The sequence below is a fragment of the Carcharhinus amblyrhynchos genome, chromosome 7 (genome assembly GCF_965287045.1).
Source record: "Carcharhinus amblyrhynchos chromosome 7, sCarAmb.v2.hapA, whole genome shotgun sequence".
Taxonomy (NCBI): domain Eukaryota; kingdom Metazoa; phylum Chordata; class Chondrichthyes; order Carcharhiniformes; family Carcharhinidae; genus Carcharhinus; species Carcharhinus amblyrhynchos.
The window spans coordinates 107,872,244-107,888,462 of record NC_137330.1 but is presented as its reverse complement, the minus strand read 5'-3'; the positions used below and the strand labels follow the sequence as shown (position 1 = coordinate 107,888,462).

Below are 16,219 nucleotides of genomic sequence, written 5' to 3'. Positions count from 1 at the left end.
CACTCACTGCATCCATTGTGAAAATACGTACAGTACAAAAATCAGATCTCCCTGATATACTGGCGCCCCATTCATCATCAAACGAACCTTTTTTTATTGTATTCCTTCAATTTGTAAAAATAACACAAGAACTCTGTGAGACATACGATATTAATTAGTGTCCCTTGCATGATTTTGAAACATGCTTCAAGGGCAAACAAAAAAAGAGATGTCTCCGTGGTCTAATATGATGGCTACTGCAAGTACAGTTTAGTTTCTACAATTACTGGCCCGTGGAGAGAAATTAATGCAGGCCACCACATAATAATAGCAACACTTTATTGATCAGTATTACATTTATTGAAAACGTGCATTACTGGATCCAAGACTCCCAGTAATAAAGTCCTTCAATAATTCTGTCCAAGGTTACAAATGTACAAATGCATGCCTGATACACATGAACATTTTCTCGTATGCACGTACTATCACGTGCGGATATAACGGAAAATCTAAGTCAAAATGGAATTAAAGAGCAGAAATTATTTCTCAGCCTGATTTCTTAATCCCATATATCGCAGCTGTGGAGATGCTAATTTGAGGCAGTTCACTTTCCAAGTAAGATTTCATCTCTGCCTGTAAGCGGAAGCGCTTGGGAGACGATGCTTCATTGTTTTCGAGATTGGCGTTTCATAGTGAGTACAAAAAGAGAATAAAAAGGTCCGACCTCGAACACTATTCCAGGTGTCTGAAACCATTCGGTAGCTTATCATTAATTATGCAAGGACAACACGATCTGCTTATTCGCTGCACTAGACATGGGCTTGTCGAACGAGGCTAGAAGGTTCTCTGTTTTAAAAAAAGTCTCCTTGCTGAAACGTTTCCTTTTTTCGATTGCACTTCCCTGAGCAGAGAGAGCGTTCCTCTTTAAGACGGCCAGCAGAATGATCAATGAAGTAGGTGGGTCGCACGGAGATGAGTGCTGGCAAGGAGCCCATGATGCACTGCAAGCCTGGGCTTTCTCACGATCAGAAATCGGAAAATAGTAATTGCCTGAGACATCCGTAGTGCTTGGGTTGCACAGTACTCAGACGCTGGGTGACCACACTGGTTATGTTACGCGGAAATGCTCCACGCATAATAATGAAAACATAATGCGGAGAAACTTTGACCATTCCACATCTGCTAGCCTTCATCTCGGCTTGATACTTTCTCCAATAACCATCAATATTGTGTCGGGTTATGAGACCGAGCGGTAGACTCCATGGCCGGGTGTAAGAGAGAAATCTAGCGGATTTCACCGTAGCTCGCTTTCCCTAGACACTATCATGGTAAAAACGTTCCGCTCCTGATTTGCGAGAAAGGCGAAGGCAAGGGTTGGCGGACATCAGATCCAGGAATCACACCGGCTGAACGTTGTGGTATGTTCGATTTGATTAGTGTAAAATGTAGCTTATATAGTGCTTTTAAAATGGGAAGTGGTTATTTTCTCATACATCTCAAATAATCAAACGTTTTCTGCACAGCAAAGACAAAAATCGACAGCTGTCGGAGGCTGGAGTTACACTATTCACTTTTTGTTAATTCTTTATTAAAAAAAAGAAAGCGGATGCATGCATGGAAAATATATTGCCACGGCGAAGCCTGTTTAGAATATAGTAAAGGTGGGGGGAGGCGGCTGTGTAGAGTGAAACAAAAGTGGCATGGAAAATTAAAACGAACTAATTGATTAGCGTGGAAAGGGAAGCCCGGCACATTTACACTTCTTGTCGCAACATATTGGAACTGACGTATGTGACTTTGGTCATATTTTAGCAATTAATGCCACTAATGTCTTATGAATAGGATGCGTTGAGCTTGAATCCTCTCGGTGTCTGGGGCTAAGTGACGCAGGATCTTGCATTCTTAGGCAAGCTTCCCGAAGGCACTCCGAAACTGTAAAGGGAAATTTTATATACTAATGTAACCGGTGTTGCGATAGTAGGGTACCAGGTAAGCTTAACCCTACTGACTGCCTGATCTGTACCGTACTAGGGTACCAGGCATGCTTAACCCTGCTGGCTGTCTGATTTGTACCATGCTAGTGTACCAAGCATGCTTAACCCTACTGGTTGTCTGATTTGTACCCAACCAGGTTGTGTTTGAGAACAGAAATCAGTGACATCCCCTTTGAATGGGATGATGAAAGGAAGATCTCCTAGCAATGTTGTGAAATTCACCATGATTTCTTTTCTCTCTCCCTTGTGTTTGTAGACTGGAAGGCTGTCAATGATGACCATGATGAGGAGGACGCCCTGTGCCTGTGCGGTGGATGCTGGCTTGGGGCTGGTGGTGGTCCTCCTGCTTCTGAGTTGCGCTCAACAGGTGGAGTCGAGCGAGAAGGAGGTGGGAGCGGCGGGCGGCGGCGAGACCAACTCCTCGGACGGATCCTGCAGCGGCTCCTACAAGTGCTCCGAGGGGGTGATCCTGCCCATCTGGTACCCGCAGGACCCCTCGGTGGGCGACAAGGTGGCGCGGGCCATCGTGTACTTCGTGGCCATGATCTACATGTTCCTGGGCGTCTCCATCATCGCCGACCGCTTCATGTCGAGCATCGAGGTGATCACGTCGCAGGAGCGGGAGATCACGGTGAAGAAGCCCAACGGCGAGACCACCACCACCACGGTGCGCCTGTGGAACGAGACGGTGTCCAACCTGACGCTGATGGCGCTGGGCTCGTCGGCGCCCGAGATCCTGCTGTCGGTCATCGAGGTGTGCGGCCACGGCTTCCGCGCCGGCGAGCTGGGGCCCAGCACCATCGTGGGCAGCGCGGCCTTCAACACCTTCGTCATCATCGCCATCTGCGTGTATGTGGTGCCCGACGGCGAGGTGCGCCGCATCAAGCACCTGCGCGTCTTCTTCGTCACGGCGGCCTGGAGCATCTTCGCCTACGCCTGGCTCTACCTGATCCTGGCCGTCATCTCGCCGGGCGTGGTGGAGCTGTGGGAGAGCCTGCTCACCTTCATCTTCTTCCCGCTCTGCGTGGTCTTCGCCTGGGTGGCGGACCGCCGCCTCCTCTTCTACAAGTACATGTACAAGAAGTACCGCGCCGGCCGCCACCGCGCCATCATCGTGGAGAGCGAGGCCGAGCGGCCCGCCGACGCCTCGTCGGCCGCCAAAATCGACATCGAGATGGACGGCAAGATGCTCAACTCGCTGCAGGAGGGCGGCGCCGGCGCCTCGTCCTCCTCCTCGCCCGGCGGGCTGGCCGCCCTCGAGCCGCCCCTGGACGCCGGCCTGGGCCCCGCCGCCAAGGACCAGCAGGAGGAGGAGTCGCGCCGCGAGATGGCCCGCATCCTCAAGGAGCTGAAGCAGAAGCACCCCGACAAGGAGACGGAGCAGCTGCTGGAGCTGGCCAACTACCAGGTGCTGAGCCAGCAGGCCAAGAGCCGCGCCTTCTACCGCATCCAGGCCACCCGCCTGATGATCGGCGCCGGCAACATCCTCAAGCGGCACGCCGCCGACCAGGCCCGCAAGGCCGTCTCCATGCAGGAGGTGCGGCCCGAAGCCGAGCACGAAGGCCCGGTCAGCCGCGTCTACTTCGAGCCGGGCAGCTACCAGTGCCTGGAGAACTGCGGCTCGGTGGCCCTCACCGTGGTGAGGCGGGGCGGCGACCTGACCAACACCCTCACCGTCGACTACCGCACCGAGGACGGCACCGCCAACGCCGGCTCCGACTACGAGTTCACCGAGGGCAGCCTGGTCTTCAAGCCGGGCGAGACGCAGAAGGAGATCCGCGTGGGCATCATCGACGACGACATCTTCGAGGAGGACGAGAACTTCTGCGTCCACCTCAGCAACCTGCGGGTGGGCGCATGCGCCGGCACGGCGGCGGCCGGCAGTGGCAGCGGGAGCGGGAACCAGCAGGCGACAGCGCCGGCGCAGGGGACGGGCCCGGCAGCGGCGCCGGCGCCCTCGCCCAAACCTGGCGGCGAGGTGAACGACGCAGCCTCGGTCTCGAGCGCGACTGCCGTCAGCGGCGGCGGCGCGACGTCAACGGCCAATCACGTGATGGTCCCCGCCACTGCCGAAATCGCGTGCCTGTGCGCGCCTTCCACCGCCAACGTCACCATCTTCGACGACGACCACGCGGGCATCTTCACCTTCGAGGAGAAGGTCACGCACGTGAGCGAGAGCGTGGGCCTGATGGAGGTCAGAGTGCTGCGGGCGTCCGGGGCCCGCGGCACCGTCCGCCTACCCTACCGCACCATCGAGGGCACCGCCCGGGGCGGCGGCGAGGACTACGAGGACACGGCCGGCGAGCTGGAGTTCGACAACGACGAGATTGTGTAAGTGACACTCTTCGGGACGAGGGTGGGGGGAGGAGAGGGAGGTCAGACACAGGATGGAGCAGGAGCAAAGGCCCTTAGCCTCACCCTCCTCCTCCTCCTCAACCCTGTCTCCCTTCTCAGCTCTTATCATGTCTCTCTCTATCTCAGTCAGTGATGCCATATTATGTTGGGTTGAATGGATTGGGCTTCAGTGCATTTATGCTGGCGGTGAATCAAGTGAGAATTTAACTGTGTTTCCCTCCCACCCCTTGACAGAAGAATATATTTGCTGCCCCCCCCCCCCCCGACTTCGCACTCCTCTCCACCCAAAGAGCCACAGGGTGCACTTGTTGCCACCCCCTCTCACCCAAAGGGTGCATTTGCTCTCCCCCACCCCGCACTTCAAGAAGGCAAGAAATTGTCAACTGCTGTTGGTTTCTTTTCAACATCATTATAAATGACCTGAAACAAAGCTTAAAGAACAGCTTCTTCCCTATGTTTGCTTTCCATCCTAAAAGGTACATTTGCTCTTCCCACCCCCAATCCCTTTTCCGAAATTGTCAACTGCTGTTGGTTTCCATTATTATCAATAAATATTATTAGACAGTTATGAAAAGGGAGGCAATGGCCTGGTGGTATCATCACTAGACTATTAATCTTAGAGCCCAACTAATGTTCTGAGGACCTAGATTCGAATCCTGCCACAGCAGTTGGTGGAATTTGAATTCAACAAAAGAAAATCTGGAATTAAGAATGTACTGACGACTGTGAAACTGTTGTTAATTGTCGGAAAAACTCATCTGGTTCACTGATGTCCTTTAGGGAAGGAAATCTGCCATTCTTACCAGGCCTGGCCTATGCGTGACTCCAGAGACATAGCAACAATTTTGGAAAGAGGAGGTGGTGGGGTGAGCTTCAAAGTGGGAAGAAAACACAGGGAAGAAGCTGTTCTTTGAGCTTTGTTTCAAGTCATTTATAATGAAGTCTAAGAGAAACTAGCAACAGTTAACAATTTCTTGTGAGGGGGTAGCAAATGGTTGACTCTCAAATGCTGGCCAGCCAGTGATGCCCATGTCCCACGAATGAATAGAACCAGAAACAAGTCCTAAAAAACAGCTTCTGTCTTGCTGCCATTAACTTTTAAATGGCCCTATTGCACATTAAGCTGATCTTTACACCCAAGTATGACCCTAACACTATATTCTGCACCCTCCCCTTTCCTTCTCCCCTATGTGCTCTATGAATGCTATGATTTGTCTGTATAGCCTGCAAGAAACAATACTTTTCACTGCATCTCAATACATGTGACAATAATAAATCTAATTGAAACAAACAGAGACATCACCTTTAACATTGAAGCTGGGACATGCAAGGCTGGTGCCAGAAGACTCTTTGTCGGACGAAGAGTACTGAAGGTCTAGAACCCTTCCTCCCCACCCCCACAAAAACACTGTTGAAGCTGATGTCAGTTCAACACTTCAAAATTGTGGCTGCTGGATTTTTTTGTGGGAGGAATGGGATCGAATTTATGGGGCATTGGCACCAGTATTGGGGTAGGTGGGACTTGTTCGGGCGGGATGGGGTTGGTCTGAATCGTGCTGGGACCAGAGTGCTGGCGAATCGAGTAAAGAGGACTGTAGACAGGGCTTTAAACTAATTAGGGGGGGGGAGGGTGCGAGGGTAGGTGATGTTAGGAGGTCTACAGTTAAGGATAGGGTACAGGTAAGGGAAGAGGCTGAGGATGTCCCAAGTGGTGGCATTACGGCAAATAGGGTCCAGGTGAAGGCTGGGATGAAAGCGCTTTATCTGAATGCACGAAGCATTCGGCATAAAGTGGATGAGCTGGTGGCGCAGATCGACACAAATGGATACGATCTGGTGGCCATTACAGAGACGTGGCTGCAAGGTGACAGGGACTGGGAGATGAATGTACAGGGCTATCAAGTGTTTAGGAAGGATAGGCAGGAGGAAAGAGGGGGTGGCGTAGCTCTGCTGATTAAGGACAGCATCAAGGTGGTAGCAAGGGATGATATCGGAGCCAAAGAGCAGAAAGTGGAATCGTTGTGGGTGGAGATTAGGAACAGCAAAGGGAGGAAGACGCTGGTGGGTGTCGTCTATAGGCCCCCGAATAATGATCTGGAGGTGGGGCGGGCTGTTAACGCGCAAATAAGTGCGGCGTGCAGGAATGGGACGGCAGTAGTTATGGGGGATTTCAATCTGCATATTGATTGGTCGACCCATGTTGGACGAGGTGGGCTCGAGGAGGAGTTCTTGGAATGCTGCCGGGATAGTTTCCTGGAACAGTGTGTGTTGGAGCCGACGAGGGAGCGAGCTATCTTGGATCTGGTGCTATGTAATGAGGCGGGTAGAATTAGGGACCTTGAGGTGAAGGATCCTCTTGGAGAGAGTGATCATTGTATGGTGGAGTTTCTGTTGCAGATGGAGGAGGAGAAAGTGGGTTCCCGGACACGTGTCCTTTGTTTGAATAGAGGGGAGTATGGTAGGATGAGAGAAGAATTGGCGAATGTGGACTGGGGGAGCGCGTTGGAAGGTAGGTCTGCTGAGGAGCAGTGGAGGATCTTTAAGGAGATCTTTCTTGGTGCTCAGCAGAAATTTATTCCGATGGTTAAAAAGGACAGTAGGAAGAGAGGTAATAAGCCGTGGATAACGAAGGAGGTGAAGGAAAGTGTTAAATTAAAAGCGGAGGAATTTAGAGTAGCTAAGAGCAGTGGGCGAGAAGAGGATTGGGAAAGGTTTAAATGTCAACAAAGATTGACAAAAAAGTTGATAAAGGAGGGTAGAAGAAGCTATGAAGCTGGGCTAGCGCTTAATATAAAAAAGGATAGCAAGAGTTTTTATAAATATATAAAAAGGAAGAGGCTGGCTAGGGTGAACGTTGGTCCCTTAGCGGATGAGAAAGGGGACCTAGTGGTAGGGGATGGGGATATGGCTAAGGTCTTGAATAACTTTTTTGTTTCTGTCTTCACGGAGGAGGACGTGAATAATTTGCCGGGTGTTAGCGATGGAAAGGTGGTAGGACTGGAGGGTCTTAATGACATTACTGTTACTAGAGAGGTGGTGCGCGACAGACTGGAGGGGCTGATTGTGGACAAGTCCCCAGGACCGGATGGAATGCATCCGAGGGTTCTGAAAGAAATGGCGGAGGTGATAGTGGATGCCTTGGTGGTTATTTTCCAGACGTCGCTGGATTCCGGGGAAGTGCCGGAGGATTGGAAAACGGCTAATGTTACGCCGTTGTTTAAGAAGGGTGCCAGGCAAAAGGCGGGGAATTACAGGCCGGTTAGTTTAACGTCTGTGGTAGGTAAAATGTTAGAATCCGTCATTAAGGAGGAAATTGCGAGGCATCTTGAAGGGAATTGCTTGATAGGGCAGACGCAACACGGTTTCATTAAAGGGAAGTCGTGTCTGACAAATTTACTGGAGTTCTATGAGGATGTGTCTAGGGCGGTGGATAGAGGAGAGCCGGTGGATGTGGTCTTTCTGGATTTTCAGAAGGCGTTTGATAAGGTACCTCACAAGAGGTTACTGCAGAAGGTCAGAGGACATGGAGTTGGGGGTAGGGTGTTAGCGTGGATAGAGGATTGGTTGTCAAATAGGAGGCAGAGAGTGGGAGTCAATGGGTGCTATTCGGATTGGCGGATGGTGACTAGTGGGGTGCCCCAGGGGTCGGTGCTGGGGCCTCAGCTATTTACCATTTATATAGATGATCTGGAGGAGGGAACCGAGTGTAGGGTGTCGAAATTTGCTGATGACACCAAGATTGGGGGAAAGGCAAATTGTGCGGAGGGTGTGGAGAGTCTGCAGAAGGATCTAGATAGGCTGGGCGAATGGGCCAGGAAATGGCAAATGGAATTTAATGTTGGCAAGTGTGAGGTGGTCCACTTTGGTAGGAAGAATGGTAGGAAGGACTATTACTTACGTGGCGAAAAACTGCAGCAGGCGACGGTGCAGAGGGACCTCGGGGTCCTTGTGCATGAGTCGCAAAAACCCAGCCTGCAGGTGCAGCAGGTGGTCAGGAAGGCGAATGGGATGCTGGCCTTCATAGCGAGGGGGATTGAATATAAAAGTAGGGAGGTCTTGCTGCAGCTGTATAGGGCATTGGTGAGGCCGCAGCTGGAGTACTGTGTGCAGTTTTGGGCGCCGCACCTGCGCAAGGATATTTTGGCCTTGGAGGGAGTGCAGAGGAGGTTTACTAGGCTGATACCGGAGTTGAGGGGGTTGAGCTATGAGGAGAGGCTGAATAAACTAGGCTTGTACTCGTTAGAGTTTAGAAGAATGAGGGGAGATCTCATTGAGACGTATAAGATGATGAATGGGATGGATAGGATAGAGGTGGAAAGACTCTTCCCGCTCAAAAAAGACAGTAGGACTAGGGGGCACAGCCTCAAGATAAAGGGGGGGCGGTTCAGAACGGAGTTGAGGAGGAACTTCTTCACTCAAAGGGTGGTGAATCTCTGGAATTCTCTGCCCGTTGAAGTGGTGGAGGCTGCCTCGCTAAATATTTTTAAGAAGCGGGTTGATGGGTTTTTGATAAGAGAGGGGATTAAGGGTTATGGGGAGAGGGCGGGAAAGTGGAACTGAGCCACGACAGATCAGCCATGATCTTATTGAATGGCGGGGCAGGCTCGAAGGGCCAGATGGCCTACTCCTGCTCCTATTTCTTATGTTCTTATGTTCTTATAACAGAATTAAAGGTTACCAAAATTAACTGGGTACTGGAATTAAGATCGAGAACATCCCTGATATAATCGAAAAGCAGAGGAATCTTAGGACTGAATTGCCCTTGTGCTTTCCTGTGGAATCATCTACAAAGAAAGGGGGATAGTAAAGTTATTGAGGTTTTGCCATGTTTTTGAATTGTATTTTGTGCAAAGATTTTGTTTTTCTGTTGATGTCTTGATTGACACCATCACACCATTTTGCTACTGTAACCTAAAGTAGCTGCATTTGAAAGCTTGACCTGATGTTCATTTGTGTTTCTGGGGCAAGATCAGGGGAAATTATGGCAGCAGGGGCATTTACACCATCAAATAGAGGATGTAGAACTTACCCTCTGCTCTTGCTGTTCATTCATTTGCCATCATTTCCACTATGGCATGGACATAAACGCCAAAGCATCTGTTGCCATTTTCATGCACTTTGATGTGATGATCAACCACTGTTGAACTCAAGCAGTAATGATTAGAATGGACATTATTGGTCAGCTTTAAAGGGGGAAAGTAAATCATTGGCTTTTATTTGGAGGTTGAAGGAGGTTTAATGAGAGCATTTTTTGCTTTTATTTTGTATTTGTTTTGCTTATTATTAATTCTCCTTGATCAGAGAGGTGTTTGTATTGTTGTAAGATGGAAATGCAATGACCAGTTTTTATAGGTTGCAGGGAAAAGAGGAACAGGAATAATTCCTGTGGTCTGCAGTCTGGATTGAAATCCTTGTAGCTTAGTGGGGTGCATCCACTTCTCATGACAAACCATTCTTCAGACTAAAACTCTCCTGTAACACTCACATATAACTTAGACTACATTTTTTGCTCAAGCAATGGTTATTATAACCATGAATCATGGTCATTTGAGGCCAAAACTGGAAACATTTGTAACATCAGTCAGGCTGAGTGCATTTCTCTAATAAAACAGGTAACGGATGTACTGTTTGTCCAGGTTAACAATTTCACTACGTACCTCGTGGAACTCGGGGGTACAGAAACAGTAACGTGAATAGGCTGTTCAGGCATTGAACCTGTTCTACCATTCAATTAGATCATGGCTGATCTATGTCTCAGTAATTCTGTTCATTCATCTCTGTTTCGTGTGTCTTCATAGCCTTGTAATAAGAATCTGTTGGTATTGAAAATTTCATGTGACCAGGGATTCACAGCCCTGAGAGTTGCTGATTTTGTCAACCTTCACGTGAAAAAAACATTTCCTGACTTCATTCCTGAATGATCAGCCCAGAAAGTGATGTGAGGCTTACATTGCAGCTGTTGAAGCATTTTGACAAGCAAATGGAGTCATATACTGAACATTTGTTCATCAAGATGTGTAGGTTAGACATACTGGCCATGGTGAATTTGTGGGGTTATAGGGTTAGCGTGGAGAAAGATCCTGGGGAAGATACTTTGTCAGAGACTTGGTGCAGACTCGATGGGCTGAATGATCTCCTTCTGCATTGCGGGCATTCTGTTATTCTAGACTGGTGAATCTCTGAAATTCTCTGCCCCAAAGGGTGATGGAAGCTGGATCATTAGAAGTATTCAAAGTGGAGGTGGATAAAAATTTGATAGATCGAGGAATAGAGGGCTACAGGGAAATGGGACAGAAAATAAGTTGAGGCATATGGCAGTCATGATCATATTGAACAGTGGCCAGGCTTGAAGGGCCTCCTGCTTCTATTTCTTGTGTCCTTATACGTGTGGTTTATTAACAGAGAAAAAGGGTAAGAAAATTAGGCATTCAGCATGCTTTGCCTGGAGCCCAGCCTTGTCACTTACAATGGTTTTCTTGCTCCCACACCAGATATCTCTAAGGCTTTCTCTTCCAGCTGACTAAGGGCAAGGAAACTGGCTCTTCTCTATAACCACATCCCCCCCCACCCCACCTCAGCTGGTTGTCTTGTTGGGGAAGTGGGAGGGGGAGATAAATGGGTGGTAGTATCTCAAATGAGACAAAGAGATGGCAGTAAACCATTGGAACTTTATTATTTGGGTAAGATCATTTTTCCAGCACTGTATCTATGTTCTGGTGTTGCTATTCTCAAATGTTACCTTACAGACTTGCTGCAGCATCTTACAGGTTATTCTTCAGATTCTCTTCTATCCCTTTAAAATTTCCATTGCTGCTTTACTGACAGTTCCTGCAGGAGACATCTATCACAGGAAGTTCCAAATGCACTACAACATTTGTTTTTCAAATTTCAGAGGTCAGAGTAGGCATCAAACCTGCCAGGAATCCCACTCTCCAAAACTGCAATCTGCCAATCAAAGCTGCAAATTGTCCAGCCAGCTCACTTTTTGAGCCTCTTGGAACTGACATCAAGCAGGCGTTTTGCTCACGGTATACATGGAAATTCCACCACTTTATGTTTGAAAGTCGTGTATTTATAAATTCCCAGTCTCAAGTTTTGAAACTAATTTGTGTGTGTATACACATATTATCTATCTGTAATTTCCTTACAGGCAAATTTATTTAATATAAATTAAATGTATTAATATTTACAATACAGCCTGTTGACACTGAGTACATTCAATAACAAAACATGTTTTATATTATGTATACTGGTTTGAAAGTGTGGTAAACAAAAATGGAATTACTTATTTTCCATTTGACAGGCTGTTTAAAAATATAGTTTCATTATTGAACATTTTTGTGGAAGAATGAATAACACAGTGTAGCAAATATAGAGTTACATTTTTGCAAATTTTTATTCAAAAAACAAATTCCAATTGAATCCAATGCATGGTCCCAATGAGAGAGACAAAACAAGATCCAAGCTGACAGGATGAAACATTGCACTCCAATCTTGGGCTTGACTTGATGCTTCATCTTAGCCTAAAGGCCAATTGGCTTTGAAAAATTACATCAGGCGACACCTCGGCTAAACTTCTTTAGCTACCCTGATCATTGACTCCACCCTGGCATGGGAAATAAAAGCTGCCTGATCTAGCTGGCCAACTATCAGAGCAGGCAGCAACCCGATAATTATGCACACCTGCTAATTTGAATGTTACTGGTGGGTTTGAGAGACCATTCACCAGCCTCCCGCCGCCATTTACCCGGCCTGCCAGCGAGAATGGCACCAAGCGGGCTTTACATATGCTACCCACAAGTAGGGACATTGCATTCCAGACCCCAAGGATCCACTGGAGAAACACCAATCCCTCAGAAAAGAGGGACACCTCTCCACCGCCACTCAAATCACAGGTCACTCCCCTACACACCACGCAAGCTTGAGAGTGACCCCAGCCCCCCTTCCCCTTCAGACCACCCACTCAACCCCCTTTCCCCCTCACATCCTCCACACAAACTCACTTCCCCTCAGACCCCCGTGCACCCCAGCACATAGCTCCCCCCCTCCCCCCTCAGACCAGGCACACAACTTCCCTTTCTGTTCAGAACCCCCCATACACAGCCCCTCCCCCTTCAGACCAGGTACACAGTCTCCCATCCTCTTCAGAACCCAGCACACGGCCCCCCCCCCCCAAGACTGCTGTGATCAACATCTACATTTTTGCATATCAGGGTGAAAATTCTGAAGTGGCCAGATCACTTTAATCTCCATGCACCTGGTCACCTGGCAGGAATTTTGAATCATTTTAACACTCCATCCTGCAGCAGAGATTTTCCTTTCTGGTTTTCAGAAGCTGCAAGTGTGAGCAGGGCCCTTTGAAGCCCTCTGTCAAATAGATCTCAGATTCACCTGGTTGAGGGGGCGGAATTCCAGTCTGCATAGCTCTGCACTCAGCCCTAATGTATGCACACAGCTTTGATTTGAAATCTCTGAGGCTTCACAGAAGTTAAATTCTTTGAAAGCCTTTCCCCTTCCAATGGAACCCTCAATCTCTAACAAATTCAACAAACAGTGCTTTGAGAAAGAGCCCATTGGCATCTCAATGGATTTCTATTCTCCTCCAGTCACCTGAGTTAGATTATATCTCTTCACTCTGAATGATCTCTAGTACTCTAATAATGTAGACAGAATCTAATCCTGATTGACAGCCTTTGGTTTCACTTCCTCTTTTGCATACCACTTCAAAGAGGGACTGAAACGGCAGGCTGTCAGTTAGCATTAGACTCTGTCTGCATTGGATCAACCTCATTGGGATACTTGAGGTGCAATCAACCATGAAGTGAAATCTCAATAAACACAGAAGCCTGGAGGTTGATAGGAAGCTCTGGATCTGGCACCTTGAACTTGTTTGAGCTCAAAGGCTTCAAGTGCAATGGAGATGATTTCAATAACTTCTGCTTGCTGGGAAGCCACAGCAACTTCACATCAAAGCTGTGTGCATACATTGGGGCTGAGTGCACAGCTGGGTATAGTGGATACCCCACTTCTCCTCCAGGAGAAATTGATAACTCCTGTCTGTCAGAGGACTTCAAAGTAGTGTGATGTCACCAGCAGCTTTTGACAGGGAGAAAGGAAAATCCCTCCTGCAAAATGGAGTGCTGCATTGAGTTAAAATCCTGCCCAGTGCATGGAGATTAAAGTGGCCTGGTCACTTCTGAATTTTCACCGCTGACAGGCAGGAATATAGACAGGAATGCAGATGTTGATCAGGGCTGCCTGAAATCACCATACCAAGTGAGTGATCTTCAGGTCTTGGAGGGCTAGAAGGGGCAGTTTAACCATGACATCCTCATCCCAAGATCGAGTGATTAGGTCACCCCTTGACCCCAGTCCAAGCCCACTCAACACCCAGGATCCCTGAGAGACCCTTCCTTTGCAGCCTGGCAGCAGCAGAGTGGCAAACGGTCACTGGACCTACCTTCGTGAACCCTGTTGGAGTTCGAGGCACCACGCCAGGGTGTTGGTGCCAAGGGCAGTGCACCATGAAAAATGCTAACGCACGTGACCTGGAGGGGGGCTGAGTAGGGGGCCAGGAGGGGGATTGAGTGGGGCATCTGAGGGAGGAAGGAGGGCCTGAGTTGGGGGGAAGGGGGTTTGAGTGGGGTCTAAGAGGTTGGATAGGATCACCCTCATGCCTGTGTGGTGTGCAGTGGCTTTAACCCAATACTTGTGTACTTGTGGGGGTGGGGGGGGGGAATGTCCATCTTTGGTGAAGGGTATTCCCCTTGTCAGTGGCGGGGAGGGGGAACTATTTCATTTTTATGAGAGGAGGGCTTGTCACAGAACACGAAGATCAGGCTGCTCTTTAAAAATGGCAGCCTGGTCTCACAACAGTGGGGCTGGCTGTTGGTTTGTTCAAAATGAACTTATCCCACCTAAAAGACGCTGCCAATGCCAGTGGGAAACAAGCTTATTTTCCTGCTAGCATGGGCGCTTAGTCCTAAAATGGGAGAATGTGCACATCTAGAGCTGAAATCAACCACACTGCCAAATTCTGAGAACCTGTGTAGCAACATGCACATATCCCATTAAACCCAGCGAATAAGATAATGGTTGACGGGATTCTCTGATCTCGCTGGCAGTGCATTCCTGCCCACAGGTTTCCCGTTGGCATGGGGTGACTTCAGTGGGAATTCCCATTGAGAGCGGCAGGACAAGTGAATCTCGGTGTTAGCAAACAACGCACCACCTCTCACCGGTCGGAAACACGCGGCTGGGAGGCCAGAGAATTCCGGTCAATGTTTTCACATAATGGCTGAATTTTAAAAACACATGATTTTGATCTGTGTAAAGTTAGTGTGCACTTTAGAATAAAATAAAAGTTACTGACCTGGAAATTTCTATCACTTTGGCACCAGCCACCCTTTTCAACAACTGAATGTTAATGTACCCACTGCTCAACAACTGGTGGCCACCCCACTGAACAACTCTTTACACTCCAAACATTTTATTCCACTGGCTTCAACTTTGCTGACAGTTTGATTATGTGGCACTTCATCAAATGCCTTTTGGAAATCCATGTTAAAAACATCAACCGCATTACTTGCATCAATTTATCAAAACCTCATTTAGATTAAACAGATTTGCCTTTAACAAATCTGATTTGATTTTCCTGTGTTAATTCATACTTTTCCAGAGGACTATTAATTTTGTACTTGATTCTAGCTTCTTAAAGCTTTCCAAACCACAAGATTAAACTGACTGTCCTGTTGTTGCTGGGCTTATCTGTACTCCAGAGGCTTTAAGTCCGATCAAGGATGTAACATCTCCAGTTTGCAGATACCCCTGTATCCAAGGAGGATTGGAAGGGGACAGGCAATGCCTCCATAGTTTCCACCATTACTACAATCAGCAATCTTGGATGCATCTCACTAAGTTGTGGTGACTTAGTAATTTCAGGGACAGCCAGCCTTTTTGGTCCACTTTATCAATTTCTAGCCCATCACATATTCCAACTGGGGGAACTGGTTAGTTCAGTTGGCTAGATGGTTGGATCAGGTTAATACCAACAGCATGGCATTCAATTCCCATTCTGACTGAGGTAGACTCAGAGCCTGCCATAATGAAAAAAAAATCATGGCCTTTGGGCAGAGAAATCAAGAAGTATTTCAATGACCTCCTCCTTCATCACGGGAATTCAGAGGGGTCCTGACCATAGTATTGATATTATAGAGAAAGACAGGAAAAGTTACATGATAGAAGAAACATTTGGTTTTTTTTAGATAACAATTCTTATCAGTGGAAGATTGACAGAAACCTCATTCATTCTGTGTATTGGTGTTTTGCTGAAGTTACAAGAGTTGGCAATTCCCTGAAGAAATTTCTACTGGCTATGTAGATATTTGAGGAGAAGACTGAAATCAAGAAAACTAATTCTACACCGGTGGACTATGTTCCCTCTAATGTACCATCACTGTGCACTGCCTGATCCATTTAAGATTACTGGTCACGCATGTGTGCATCTACAAGGGAGTGTGCATTTGTGCACCCACACGGCTAAGTGTGAATGACAATAAAGTAACCGCTCAAAGGATGAAAAGACAGGGTACTCAAACAATTAATTAGCATTTATAGCAGGCGTCAACTTTTAAATATAGAAATACATTCTGATTTGTGATGCTCTTATGACGAGCAGTTCACAAAATTGGGTACAAAATTGAGTGAATCTGAAATGTAATATGCTGAAGAGAAACATTAGCAGTGTAAATACTGACTGATAACTGAGGGTAATTATTATCTACAGAAGCATGCAGAAGGAATGGCCTGGCCTTTATGAATCAGCTCTTTAAAGATAATTATCAGATTTTAATGTCCAAAAGAATAATTTTATTGTGTTTTCACATTGATTA

The 16,219-nt window shown here is 47.7% G+C and overlaps 1 protein-coding gene across 1 annotated transcript in view; it reads left to right on the top strand.

Moving 5' to 3' along the window:
• Positions 1-336: 336 nt before the first annotated feature.
• slc8a1b (solute carrier family 8 member 1b) overlaps positions 337-16,219 on the top strand; it is a 256,002-nt gene continuing 240,119 nt past the window's right edge. Inside the window, exons 1-2 of the mRNA XM_080192927.1 lie at positions 337-1,397; positions 2,230-4,304. Of these exons, the coding sequence (XP_080049053.1) occupies positions 2,245-4,304 (2,060 nt within the window). The 5' untranslated portion in view covers positions 337-1,397; positions 2,230-2,244. The remainder of the gene's footprint in view (positions 1,398-2,229; positions 4,305-16,219) is intronic.